Genomic DNA, 14,395 nt, shown 5'->3' with positions numbered 1-14,395 from the left:
GTTTATTTAGTCTCTTCCCTATATGCTCCTCAATATTAGTTTGGGAAGCAAACTGAAAAATAACAAAAAGTAATTTTAAATCTATAAAATGTACCAAAAAAAAGGTAATTAACAGCTTAGAATAGTATTTTCTGTTGAAAGGTAGTAGTGAAAAGAGCCTTGGGTTTGGAGTCGAGAGAAGTGAATTTGAATCCCACCTGGACTACATACTAGTTGTATAAATTTGGGCACATCATTTTATCTCTGGCTGCCGTTTCCTGATCTGTAAAATGAAGGTATTAATACTTGCACTACCTGCCTGATAGGACTTTTGTGAGTCCTAGATGAGATGATGAATGTCAAAGTGTTTAGTAAATTGTGAAGTGTTCTAGAAATGGAAAGTGTCTGTTACTGTTATTAACAGCAAATGTCAGATAAATGTTAATGGCCAATGAATAATATAGGAGTTTATTAAAGAAAGAAATCGCTGGGAATGGATGTGGTCAAAAAGGGCCCCATGGAAGAGGTGGGCATTAACATATAGAGAGCAGTAAGGTGGTTATTTCAGACAGGGAGAATTGTAAACAAATAAGCTAAGGAAAGAATGTGAGACAAGGAGTAGGCTGGCTTGGCCAGGATGGATGATTCCTGGAAAAGGAAGGAAAGGTAAGAGATAAGGCCAACGATGCAGATAGAAGCCATGGTAATACTCTAGTCACAAGAATTCCCTGTTCTCCACACGTCACGTAATGAGGTTTGCTATATTTTTAACTGCAAAAATGAGACCAGCTGAAACTTTGAGGGGAAATACATTGAAGGTTAGCTATTGACTCACAGAATCAGAAAGTTAGAACTCAAAAGAAGCTTTAAAATAAACTAATGCAAACTCCTCATTTTAGTCAATTAGGTTAGCAAGAGTTTACTAAGCACGTATTATATGCCAGGAACTTTTCTAAACATTGGGAATACATAGAGAGACAAAAAAGCCATGACCTCTAATGGGGGAGACAAAAGGAAACAACTACATACATGCATATGGTGTATTTATACATACACATCATATATACACAGTTTCTGTTATCTTCCCCATTAGAGACAGTATAAATTGCAGACAGTCTCATAGGCAAGGCATTGGCAGTGGTAGGGAAAGACGAGGGGTGAGAGAAAAGGCTTCGTAAAGAAGGGAGGATTTGAACTGAGACTGGGAGGAAGCCAAGAGGCAGAATTATGGACGGCATTCCAGGCATGGGAGAAAGCCAGTGAAAAGACACAGAAATAGAAATGGAAGGATTGAGCAACAGATTGGATATGGAGAGTGAGTGAGTGTCAGTGAGGAGGCAAATATGGTACCTCGGTTTCAGTCCTGAGTGACTAGGAGAATGGTGGTGCCCTTGACAGTAGTAAGAAAGGTAGGAAGAGGGGAGCATTTGAAACTAAGGAAGCTAAAACCTAGAGAGGTTAAATTCCTAGGCTTATGGCCCCAGAGGTAAGTAAAGAGAGCAATCAAAATATACAGAATCAGTGGCTGTGTTCTTTAGATTTTAACAACAGCATGGACATGTTTCCATTGCCATTTTCCTCCTAAGGACACAGAGTGCTTTCATTTATGTTCTAATTCATTCTCTTGACACCCTCGTAAAAGCAGGATTATTATCCTTATTTTGTAGAAAGGATAAGTAACTTACCCAGATTCAGTCTGTGGCAGGATTTAGGCTAAAATCCAAGTCTTTATTTTGCTAATGGTTCTTTCGTTAACAAAAAAAAACCCACGAAAAAACCTTACATTTAAATAAATGTGTCCAGCATTCAACAAGCAAGCAAATCTTCTTGTACCCTAATTATCAAGTGTCATTTTTTTCCAGCCAAGAGGCTAGAGTCCTACCAGGAGGTTTCTTCTGAAGATGAGGATTTGACAGACACCCCTAGCGGCTCTCTCAGCAATATGACAAAACCGAAGGCGCACAGCTGCAGGACAGTTAATAATGGGCCTTTGGAAAGCAAGTCCTTCAATCAGCTTGCTGGGAGCTGTTTGGCCCTAGGAGGAGAAGATGGCGTCACTGATGGATCTCTCTCCAGACAGGCAGCTTTCAGTAGTCCTATTGTAAGTATGCATATGGGTCTTGAATCTTACCCAGACAAGAATTATATTGGAAGAACACACACCTTCTTGCTCCAAATCAAAACACCTTTGTGTGATTGGAAAGAGAGTACTTGACTGCAGTGAATTTGAACAAACAAAACCCGTGTTTGTCTTTTTTGAAGATGGGCTCCATTGACTTGGAAGAGGGGACAGCTTGTGTATATCGGATGAAATGGAGCCTTGAAGGCAGTGCTTTAATGTTAAGACTGTGAAGAAGGTTTGAGTTTAAGGCTAATGTGTCTCATTCCCTCAGTCCATACGGATGAAAAGGAGACATGAGGGCTGTTCACAGAGCTTCTGCTGCTCTTTGACAGTCTGGGGTGGCTTATCCAGCCCCTTTCTCATAAGAATTCTCTCCAAGCCATTGTAGTTGGACACTGTAGTATCCGGCAGGGTATATGCCTGGATTCTGGAAAGTTTAGGGACACGTTTACTTTACAGTCATTCAGTCAATAAGCATTTATTAAGCACCTTTTATTTACTAGGTACTGTAAATACTAGGCTAAGACAAAGTGCTTCTTTGAAGAAATTGGGCTGGGGCAGCTAGGTGGAGCAGTAGATAGAGCTCCAGCCTTGGAGCCAGGAGGACCTGCATTCAAATCTGGCCTCAGACACTTGACACTTAATAGCTGTGTGACCCTGAGCATATCACTTAACCCCAACTGCCTCACCAAAAAGTGGGGAAAAAAAAGAAGAAATTAGGCTGTTTGATTTAAGTTTCAGGGTATTGCTACATAAAAGTCTTTCACAATAAAATATTATTTTGAAATAATTTTTGGTATGTTTTGCAATGATCACAGGATCATAGCTGTAGAGGTCATCTAGTCCAACTCACTTAAGTTTTCATATAAGGAAACTGAGGCCTACAGAAATTAAGTGACTTTCCCAAAGTCACACAATGACAGTCAGGATTTGAACTCAGGTTCTTTGACTCCAGATGAGTTCACTACCTCACTTACCTCCTGCTTCAGTGCAGCCTTGCGCCAGGGCCATCTCTAGTGCCAGGCTATCCTCTGGGGGATAAGACCTCTTCCATCTCCTGTCCCTTCCCCCCAACCCAAATCAGGGCCTTCTCCATGACCAGAAAGTTACCCCTGCCTCCTGACCCATATCCCATACCTTCACCTTCTCCTATCTGCTGTTAGACAGGCCTTCCTGTGGCCTTAGAGGATATTCTATTGCTGCCTACCAGGAAGTTCAATCTCAAGGAAGGACCTAATCCTATGTATCTCTCAGAAGTTTTTTTAAACGCTGAGCTGCCAATTTTTGAACCCCATTCTCCATTCTCATTTTTATGCTCCATTTCTCCCTTTCACTCATCCCCCATCTTCAATCTCTTGTGAAATTTCACTATTTCTACTTTAACAACAGCTCTAGGATGTTTCCCCTTCTCTCCACTCACACTGATGCTACCCTAGTTCAGACCCTCTCAGCTAGTCTACTGCTATGGCCTTCTAATTGATTTCCCTGCGTCAGGTATCTTCCACTGCAATGCATCCTCCAGTCAGCAGCAAAGATGATTTTTCCAAAATGTAAGTCTGTAATGCAGACAAAATTATAAGAAAAGCAGGCAATGGGAAAAAAAATTTGTGATGGGTATCTCTGATAAAGGCCTCATTTCTCAAGTTATATATAGAGAATTAAGTCAATTTTATAAAATACAGGTCTTTCCCCAGTTGTTAAATGGTCAAAGCATATAAATAGGCAATTTTCAGACAAAGAAATCAAAGCTATCTATAGACATATGAAAAAATGTTCTTAATCACTGTTGATTAGAGAAATGCAAATTAAAACAGCTCTGAGGTACCACCTCACACCTATCAGATTGGCTAATATGACAAAAAAAGGAACATGTTGGATATTGGAAGAGATTGGGAAAACTGGGATGCTGATGCATTATTGGTGGAATTGTAAACTGACCCAACAGTTCTGGAGAGTAATTTGGAACTTTGCCCGAAAAACTATAAAACTGTGCACACTCTTTGATCCAGCAATACCATAGCTAGGTCTGTATCCCAAAAAATAAAAAAAAAAAAAGGGAAAAGGACCTATTTATACAAAAATATTTATTACATCTCTTCATGATTGGCTAAGAATTGGAAATTGAAGTGATGCCTGTCAATTGGGGAATGGCTAAATAAGCTATGGTATATGATTTTAGTGGAATATTATTGTGCTATAAGAAATGATGAGCAGGCTGATTTCAGAAAAACCTGGAAAGACTTACATGAACTGATGCATAGTAAAGTGAAATGAACAGAACCAGGAGAATGTTTTAAACAGTAATATTGTTCAGTGAAGAGCTGTGAATGTCTTAGCTGTTCTCAGCAATACAGCAATCCAAGACAATCCCAAAGGACTAATGATGAAGCATACTATCTGCCTCCAGAGAAAGAACTGATATTGTTTGAATGCAGACTGAAGCAGGCTATTTTTCAGGGTTGTTTTTTTTTATTTGAGTCGTCTTATACAAAATGACTAACATGGAAATGTTTTACATAATTACCCATGTATCTGGCCTGTGGCTAATGCTTTATTCCTCAATGATTTTCTGACAAGTAGTGTAAGAAAATAGCATCTCTCTACATTCATCTGCCTCAACACTTCTTTCCACAGACTAGTCAGGGGGATTTATAAATGCTCTTTTCTTCAATCATTCTAGTATTTTACCTATTTCACATTCCAAGCACACTGCCTTCGTCACATTTGGACTCCTGTTTAGTCAGATGTAAGGAACAGTGATGTGGTGCAGAAAGGTTTATACCATATCTTGGCTCTTGGTTTGTTCTGGTCCAGCTGTGCGCTGCCAGCTGATGGAAGTGATTTTAATGAGAGATGACTTGACCTCCTCTCCCCACTCCAGTCCTCTGTGTTTCACTTGCACCATTGCACCATGTTTCAAAGCTTGCTTAGAATCCAGTGGAATTTGAAGAATGGGCAGAAATCTTTAGTCACCTGTTACAGGGCAAAACTTAGAAAATGACATGAGGGATCAGTCTAGTGTCTAATTTGGCCTTAAGTAAAGCAAAAGTAAAAGCCAAGTCCAAGATTAAGTGGTTAAAAGGTACTGTGAACAGGGAAAGTAAATTTAAATATATAGAGTCCTTTTCATTAAATTGTAAGCTCATTGTGGACAGGGATTGTTTTATTCTTTGCACTTGGATCCCCAACACCTACCACAGTGCTTATTACAAAGTAGGTGCTTAAGAAATATTTTCTGATTGATCAATTTGTTGATTGAGTTAAAATAGATAAAATAGTCAAATGAAATCACACTGAATACTCTGACTATAGCCAGCAGGGCTTGGTTCATATCCTAAGTATCTCTGTATAGCTGTGCCATTTTTTTTCCTCTCTAGCATAAGAAGTATGACCTCTCACAGTTGTTTTTGAGCATATATGTTAAAAATAACCTAGTATGTCCCATCCTAACTAATCAAAATGAGTCTTATGTCACGACAAGGCTTAAGGCGTAGTATAAGAACTAATTAGGATTACTCTTACACCAAAGAAGATTTAAGGAGTATTATAGGATGCTAATTTTTTTGAATTTTTTCTAAACCCTAAAATATATTCATATTTATCTGAAATATGCATAAATTGACTTAGTTGAATTTGTAGTAATGTAAACCATGAAAGACTCAATGTAAATTAAATTCAGCGAGCATAATCATATATTTTTGATAAATTGTTAATGTTATTCAGGGCAAATATTCAATTTCCTGACATAATTGATAGACTTGCAAAGCATTTGAGCAAATACTCTTGGATTGCCAGTACTGTATTCTTCAATTAACAGTGGTACCCCTGTCTGGAAGGTGCCATTTCCAGGGTAAGGGCAGGAGAAACGTGACTTAATCTGCTAAATACGTTTTTTTGAGAAATAATTTAGCTTTTTAAATTATAGTGTCTTGTATCAGCAACTCAAATGTAATGACATGAGTAAATTAAAGCTGTTTCTAATAGGTAAAAAAATGATCTCTGATGCTGCTTTTAGTTCTATAATTCTATAGTCTTTCTGGCATTGTATTGCATTAAAATGGGTAGAAGCATGGGTTAAGCTAGGGATTTGTGGAGGCTCTTCACCTTAGATATTTCCTGTGTGCTCAGTACTGTTAGAAGCTGGTGGAGAATCAGTGTGTTATAGTAGAAAGAGCACTGCTCTTAAGAGTCAGAAGACCTGAGTTCAAATCTAAACCCTGTCACTTATTATCTGTGGTGAAAGGAAGGAAGAAAAAAGGAAGGAAGGAAAGATGGAAAGAAAGGAGAAAGAGAGGACATTTGGACTTGTGCTGTGTTCTAGACATTGGAGGGAAATAATGCCCCGAGCCTCAGTTTCTTCAAGTAAGTAAAGGTAATCACAACTACCTACTTTGTTAGATTTTTGTGAGGAAAAGTGCTTTGAAAGTCTCAAGTTGATCTATAAAGTGAGCCATTAATATTAGGGATCCTTCATGAATTCTAGTGTTTATATAAATTGGGTCTTTCATTGATATGCTTCCATTATGACTACTAGTTAACATCTCGAACCTAGTAACACATTGACTTCCCAGTTCTTATTCTGAGATAGTAAGTTCTTTATAAAATAGCTATCAGTAGCAAAAGCAGCCTGGCAGTGAGCACTCAGAGCTAATTCTGTGTCCTTTTACAGTGTCATTCACATGGTACTTCTGCACCAAAATACTTATTTTGGCAGTCCTTCCCAATGGAGAGGAAAATGGAGAGGAAAAAAGCAAATGTAAAGATGATGGGCACCATCATTGTTGTGATCCCTTTTTGTGCACGCATAACTTTTTTTCTGGGGAGGCAATCAGAGCTAAGTGACTTGCCCAGGGTCACACAACTAGTAAGTGTCGAGTGTCTGAGGCTGGGCTTGAACAGGTCCTACTGACACACGTAACTTTTTGATGATTTTTAATTTTGCTTTGCTCTTCAAATGTGTTATTCTGCCATTCTCACTGAACCACATAGAATTTTCTGGAAAAAAAATAGATTAAATATTGTACATTACTTCTTCCCTTATAAACAGTGTGTAGTTGCAGAAACTATGTCCTATGTGAAATTAAAACCACAGAAGACTAAGGACTTTGCTCGTGATCATTTGTGATGATTTGACCCACAGGAAACTGATGTTGTGCCAGATACAGGACTTTTGGCCAAATTTAGCCAGATTACACCTCAGTTATTCACACTACCACACGAAAGTGATCCACATCTATCAGCAGAGATCTGGTACATAATTGACTTCTTTCTCGCGTTGGCGATTTGTAATACAGTCGTAGTTTCATCTCCCAATCAACCACGACAAAGGGTAAGTCTTCATTCACCCCAATCCCAAACTGCTAAAGAAGATAATGATAGGTTTGGATCTGTTTGTTCTAATAATGTTACCTAAATGAAGGATGAGAAAGGGTTATGTTGCTTTTTACTGACTTTGTGATGAATTATTTCTTCGACTGAAATGAAATCATCCAACCCCTACCCCCACCTCCCAAATAATATCTACTACAAGTCACAAAAGGTGACTTACCTTTTAGGGTACTTTATTTTATGTATGTGTAATAGTTCTCTCTAAGCTTCATTTGCAGCATTCTGAAATTAAATCTGCATCCTTCTAAGGTCTAGCAGTCCTCCCAAAATATTTCACCCAGTAGTTGCCTATACCAGTGAAATCAGAACTCCAATCCTTATACCTATCCTTATGATAAATCTGTTAGGGAGCCTCAAACAAAATGTGGTCTAAGAGAGGGGAACATTTGTGGAATGTCCATCTGGCCCACTTATTCCACAAAACACTATAGTCCATTTTCAATTTTTAAAAAAATGGTTATAGGGGGCAGCTAGGTGGCGCAGTGGATAGAGCACCGGCCCTGGATTCAGGAGGACCTGAGTTCAAATCCGGTGTCAGATACATAACACTTAGTAGCTGTGTGACCCTGGGCAAATCACTTAACCCCATTGCCTAACAAAAAAACAAAACAAAAATTGTTGTAGAAAATGGGAACTCACTGCTGTGTTAAGTTATTCTTGGTTAATTATCTTCCTGTTAGCACACATCCACAATTAAAATCTGAATACACAGCATAAATCCAATTAAAAATTGATTTATCCTCAGATTATTTGTTTTCGGCAACTTCAAAGATGGTCAGCTTTGCCATAAAAATGATTTATTTTCAAATTTTAAAACATTTGCTTGAAAATTATGTTCTTAGAAGGTTCCCACCACCCAGTTGCTATGTGAAAAGTAATTGTGAAAAAAAAGTTTAAAAAAAAATTGTGTAGTTGAGAATAAAAAGTAATGTTACGTGCTTTTCATGGAACAGTTTTTGGTATAATTAGAAATAAGTAGCCTTTATACATAGTGCTTTGAGGTTTGCAAAGACCTTTACATATGTTATCTCATTTGATCTCCACAAAACCTTGTGAAGTTGTACTATTATTATCCCCATTTTACAGATGAGGAAAATGAGGGAGACTGAAGTTATGACTTGCCCATGATCACATATCTAGTAAGTGTCTGAAGTAGGATTCAGATTCAGGTCTTCCTGACTCCTCTTGTCTAGTTTGAAAGAAGATAGAGAAACTTCTTAATGATTTGCAAATAACTTTTAACAGTTCCCTTCTATGGATTATTTCAGGAGTTCTATTCAATTATTATTTAGTGCCTATTATATGGAAGGCACTATGCTAGGAACTGTCGGACATAGAAAAATAAGTAAAGGGCAGCTAGGTGGTGCAGTGGATGGAGCACCAGGCCTGAATTCAGAAGGACCTAAGTTCAAATCTGGCCTCAGACACATAACACTTACTAGCTGTGTGACCCTGGGCAAGTCACTTAACCCCATTGCCTAGACACACACACACAAAAGTCAAGTCCCTTCCTTCATAGAGCTAGTTTTATTGTCTCCTATCTAAGGAACCATATGGGAGTAACAGATTATTATAACTTTGTTCTTTTTCCCCAAGAAACATAATTATACACTGGCTGTGAAAAAAATTCTGTGTAGTTATATGCATGAGAGTCTACTTTTTATTATGTAGGATATTTGTGGAAAGGATTGAACAAGATAAATGAAAGCTACATGTAAACAATAACCTCAACTGATTTAGTTCCCTTTTTTTTCTTCCTGTAGAGCTGCTAGCAATTTAAAAATTGCCTAGCATGAGTTTCACTTCCACTGAGTTTACCAGAATTATTGCAGTGAGAGCTGTTAGTTCATGTGCTCATCATTAGCATTGCTTTTTGAAAAAAATAAATGACAGAAGGTTGTATATCTTCTTGACTTTTTTGTCCCAAAGTTTTTAAACTTGCAGACTGTGGAGGTTGGAATAGATGGTTTCTGAGGCGTTTTCTATCTCCAAATCTAAGATCCTATGGCACTTGAGTTGACTCTAAGATGTAATTAAGTTGCTTAACAGGTTTAGCGTAGATACACAAATCTAAACTGACAGAAACTAGATTATACTTAAAAGAAACCAGGCTGCAGGCAAATGAGATTTCTTTCATAAAATAAAAGAACATCACGAGACATAACATTGGAACTGGTTTGGTTTTTTTTTATGTGACTTCTTTTCTTATCACCTTATCCACCATTAACCATTGCATCTGTAAATATATAATAAGGTAATCAACATTTGTTGGATTAGTGATTTTTAGGCACTTTCTTATTTTGCAAATCCTTGAAGATTTTGACTTCTGGTGTGTTATATTTTGTTTCCCTTAGTTGAGACTCTCTTCGCTGGGTAGATTGCCCATCACATCCTTAGAGGAAATTAAAAACCTCTTCCAGAGGTTATCTGTTCGAAGGTCAAGTTTCCCATCCCTTTGCAGTGGAAAAGAACCATCATCTGGGGGTCCAAACGCCTTTGTGAGCAGACTCTCCCTCTTTAATCGATCAAAGCTGGCTCCACCCACTGAGGAAGATGCTTCCCAATTAAGTGATCGGGCCCAAGGCCCCAGCAAAACAACTTGCCTCCAAGACCAAGAAGAATCTGAAGCCACTGCAGGCAGTTCCAGTGGCAGTTTGGACTCTCCTCTGGGGCAGACACTTGCTTCAGATTTGCACTATGAAGCAGAAAGTCCAGATGAAGCTGCTTTAGTGTATGCAGCACGGGCTTATCAGTGCACTTTACAGTCCCGGACACCTGACCAGGTTATGGTTGACCTGGCTGCTTTGGGACCTTTAACATTTCAGCTTTTACATATTCTTCCTTTTGACTCTGTGAGAAAAAGAATGTCTGTTGTGGTCAGGCACCCTCTGTCCAACAAGGTTGTGGTATATACAAAGGGGGCTGACTCTGTCATCATGGAGCTACTGTCATCAGCATCTGCGGGTAGGTACATGCCTAACTGATGCTTTAGTCTCATTGTCTTAGACATTTGCTTTGGCTGAGGTGATTGTAAGACCAGCTGGCCATGTGTTTATAACACTGAACTATCCGGATTATCATTCTGCAGCAAGCTTGACTTTGAAATTAGTCACATGGGAATCAATCAGAGTTGTACATAGGCATGTTCAATTCTTAGTGCTAACCTCTGTTTGTGAAGCATGTAACTCAAGGCGGACCAGTGCTTTCTTGTCAGAAGCTCTTTAATTACGGGTGCTTTGGTATTCAAAAACAAAAAATTACTTAACATGCATAGGAACATTATTCTTTGAAGCTTAAATTGTAATATTTTGAAGACGTGTTTGTAATTGGAAAAGCTCATTATAATACTACTTTTATGTTTTCTTAATCATTTTAGGTGGTGAGACTGTAGAAAAACAACAAAAGATAATCAGGGAGAAAACCCAGAGACATTTGGATGACTATGCCAGAAAAGGGCTTCGCACTTTATGTATTGCAAAAAAGGTGAGATTTGCTGTTTACCATAGTGGTATTATGCTCTTGGGCATTTGAAAATCATAATTCATCTATAAGAAGGTCCCGTGATCTGAGACCCTATTTTCTAAGGTTTTAGTTTGTAACGTGAATATGATTAACTGTTGAACATGGGATTCTTCTCTTCAGCTGCCACCTCCCTCTGTCCTCCGTATTCTGTTGTTCTGTCTAAGAGAAGCTGATGAAGAAACTGGATTTGGAAAATCCCCCATGCCCAAGATCAGGAGAATAAACTGATTAAGGTCATATCATACGTACATACATACATACATACATACATACATATATATATATATATATATATATATATACACACACATATATATTTACACAGAGCTGGACGTATACATGTGTACATACACACACACATATGGAGAGAGATATATCCATCTCTGTGTAAATCTATGATCTCTCTAAAGCAGGCTAGGCTAGCCCAAAGACAAGACCTACGTCTATACCAAATCCTCTCTAGCTTGATAGGACCTGCCAGAACTAATAATCCCCCGGCATAGTCTTCACAAATCCTTCCAGATCAGCTCTATATCACCACAAGTCAATAGACTTTCGTGTCAGATGCATTAATAGAAGCATAAGTATCTAGAACTAAAAACACTCTAGTCTCATTGTAGTTTTCCTTGGTCAGATGATATCTTGAATATTTCACTAAGTTTTGGGTACCCCTTTTCAAAAGGCACTTTAATAAGATAGTACACATTCAGATAAGATGGCTGGTCAGAAAACATGTCCTATGAAGAAGGGACTGAAATTATGTCATGAAGAGAAGTTAAAGAAACTAATGATTATTTTTTGCCTGGAGAACATATAGTAAAACATTTAGAAGGATATTGCAGCAATCCTCAAATATTTGAAGGTCCAGTATCAGCAAAGATGTATGAGGTTCATTAGTGCCAGGGCCAACGGATAGAATAAACAGGTACGTAGACTTTGGCTTAGGGGTGGGGAACCCATGTGGCCTCTAGGTCCTCAAGTGAGGCCCTTTGACTGAATCCACACTTCACGTTCTGTAAATTCAGATTCAAATTCAGACTGTGAATTTGGTCAGAGGGCCACACTTGAGGACCTAGAGGGCCACATGTGGCCTTGAGGATGCAGGTTCCCCACTCCTGCACTTGAGTTTATCAAGAAGGACCTCCTCATAACTGGAGCTGTACAAAATGGAATGAGCTGCTTTGGGGAACCTTGGATTTTCTATCCAATTATTCTAGCAGAAGCTAGGATAGTGTAGAAAGAATTCCTGATTGAGTAGAACATTGGACTAGATAACTTCTGTGCTCCCTTCCAACTTTAATTTTATGATTCTTCTTGGACAAAATGTCTTCCATGAGTGTTATTCCTTTTGGTACATTCTGGAAAGCCTTTGATGATGATAATGATGATGATGATGAAGATGATAGCAAGTATTTATATAGCACATTATGGTATGTAAAGTGCTTTACAAATATTATTTCATTTTACCATCGCAGCAGCCTTGGTGGGTAGGGGCTTTGGTTATCCCCATTCTGTAGATGAGGACAACAGAGGTTAAGTGACTTGCCTAGGGTCACATACCTAGCAAGCATCTGAGGTGGTATTTCAATTCAGATTTTCCTGACTCCCGGTCTAGTACTCTATCCCCTATGCCACCTAGTTATTAAAATGCATTTTACCGGAGTAGGTGTTCTCTAACTTTCTCTCATTAACATATTCTAAATTTACAGATAATTTTTACTGAAGGAGTGAGATTTAATACAAGTGATTTTCAACTAGGTTGATAAGGGAAATTGATAGATTAAAGCCTATGTAGTTGGGGAGTAGCATGAGGTTATTTCTGGCCAGAGAAGACAATGAAAGTACCTGGAAGAAGGAAACACTAAAAATTAACTTTGCTTACTTTAAAATGTTGCCTGTGGTAAGATAGTAGACCCAATTCTAGATTTGTAGATATATGGAGCTGCTATAAAAGTGCCTTTCCTTTTCTCTTTCCACATAGGTCATGAGTGACACAGAGTATGCTGAGTGGCTAAAAAATCATTTTTTAGCAGAAACTAGCATTGACAACAGGGAACAATTACTGCTTGAATCTGCCATGAGACTGGAGACCAAATTAACATTGCTGGGTAGGTAGAAAATAATTATCAAGTCAATTCAACAGACATTTATTCAGCAATTGGTATAAGCGAGGAACTTTGCAAAATGCTGGGAATGTCAAATAAGATAGAAATCAAAACAATTTCTATCTTCAAAAGTTGGTGGAGTGGTGGTGATTTGCCCTAAATAGAACCTTTCTTTCATTTGAGAAATTAACTGGTTTCCCCTTCTTTTCTAATCTAACAAAGATTGTAAATAAACAAATGGAAGAGTATATGTGTATACTATACTATCCAGAAGTGATTCTGCCTCCCCCTTCCAACATGGCTCCAGTAAGCTCCCAGACTTTCAATCCACCCTATTCTATTTCAGCGAGAGAGGACTGATTTGCAGTGGCCCCCAACTCAGCCTTAAAATTGCCATCTTTTTAAAATTAAATTCAATGCAAGGACATTAGAGCATTCTGATGTGGCAGTTGCTTCCTTTTTGACCTTATTCCACCCTATGGCACCCCTTTCAATTAAAATTGTATAATTGACACTACTAGTCTAAAAGCTTAGAGATTTTTATTCTGAGTGAAATTTTGACTCACCAAAAAATTCCTCTTCCTCTTCCCAACCCCGCTCATACATCATTTTGTTTCTGAGTACCCACTTCTGAGCTGGGAGAATACTCTATATATACACCAGGATTATCACACAAATCTGCCCTCTTTAGGGGCTTGGCCCTGCTCACCTTCCCTCTGTTATTGTAAATATTGTTGTCATATTTGTGATTCAGCCTTGTTCTCTAGGTGAGTACCCAAACTTACCAATTCACATAGTCTTTATCAGCCTGCCTTCCCTGTGAGTAATCTTAGTCTGGAATTAAATTACTCCTCTGTGTGTGTGTGTGTGTGTGTACAGAGAGAGAGAGAGAAAGAGAGGCATATACCAATATCTTACACTATTTACCAAGATAAGGTCAACATGGATACATGACCTAGATATAAAGAGAGATATTACAAGAAAATTTGTAAATTTACTTTACAATTACAAGAAAATTACAAGAACATGAAACATATTTCTTATCAGACTTATGGATAAGTGAAGAGTTTATGAATGAACAAGAGATAGAAGAGTGTGGTATAAAATGGATAATTTCTGTTACATTAAATTAAAAAGTTCTGTACAATAAAACAAATGTATCCAAGGTCAGAAGGAAAGCAGAAAATTGGGGGGGAAATTTTATAGACAGTATCTCAGATAAAGGTCTCATATCTCAAACATATAAAGAATTTTGTAAAACCTATGAGAATATGAGTCA

At 38.1% G+C, this 14,395-nt stretch overlaps 1 protein-coding gene across 3 annotated transcripts in view; it reads left to right on the top strand.

Annotated features, from left to right (window-relative positions):
* The window catches only part of ATP10D (ATPase phospholipid transporting 10D (putative)), a 113,246-nt gene that overhangs the window by 71,258 nt on the left and 27,593 nt on the right, over positions 1-14,395 (top strand). For all 3 annotated transcript variants that reach the window (XM_020990572.2, XM_020990562.2, XM_020990582.2), the window contains 5 exons: positions 1,842-2,080; positions 7,242-7,430; positions 9,844-10,453; positions 10,866-10,972; positions 12,993-13,119. In XM_020990572.2, the coding sequence (XP_020846231.1) occupies positions 1,842-2,080; positions 7,242-7,430; positions 9,844-10,453; positions 10,866-10,972; positions 12,993-13,119 (1,272 nt within the window). The remainder of the gene's footprint in view (positions 1-1,841; positions 2,081-7,241; positions 7,431-9,843; positions 10,454-10,865; positions 10,973-12,992; positions 13,120-14,395) is intronic.

Source organism: Phascolarctos cinereus, unplaced genomic scaffold (genome assembly GCF_003287225.1).
Source record: "Phascolarctos cinereus isolate Bilbo 61053 unplaced genomic scaffold, phaCin_HiC Scaffold_9;HRSCAF=440, whole genome shotgun sequence".
Taxonomy (NCBI): domain Eukaryota; kingdom Metazoa; phylum Chordata; class Mammalia; order Diprotodontia; family Phascolarctidae; genus Phascolarctos; species Phascolarctos cinereus.
The sequence above is the reverse complement of the archived record's forward strand: the minus strand, read 5'-3'. Positions and strand labels throughout refer to the sequence as shown.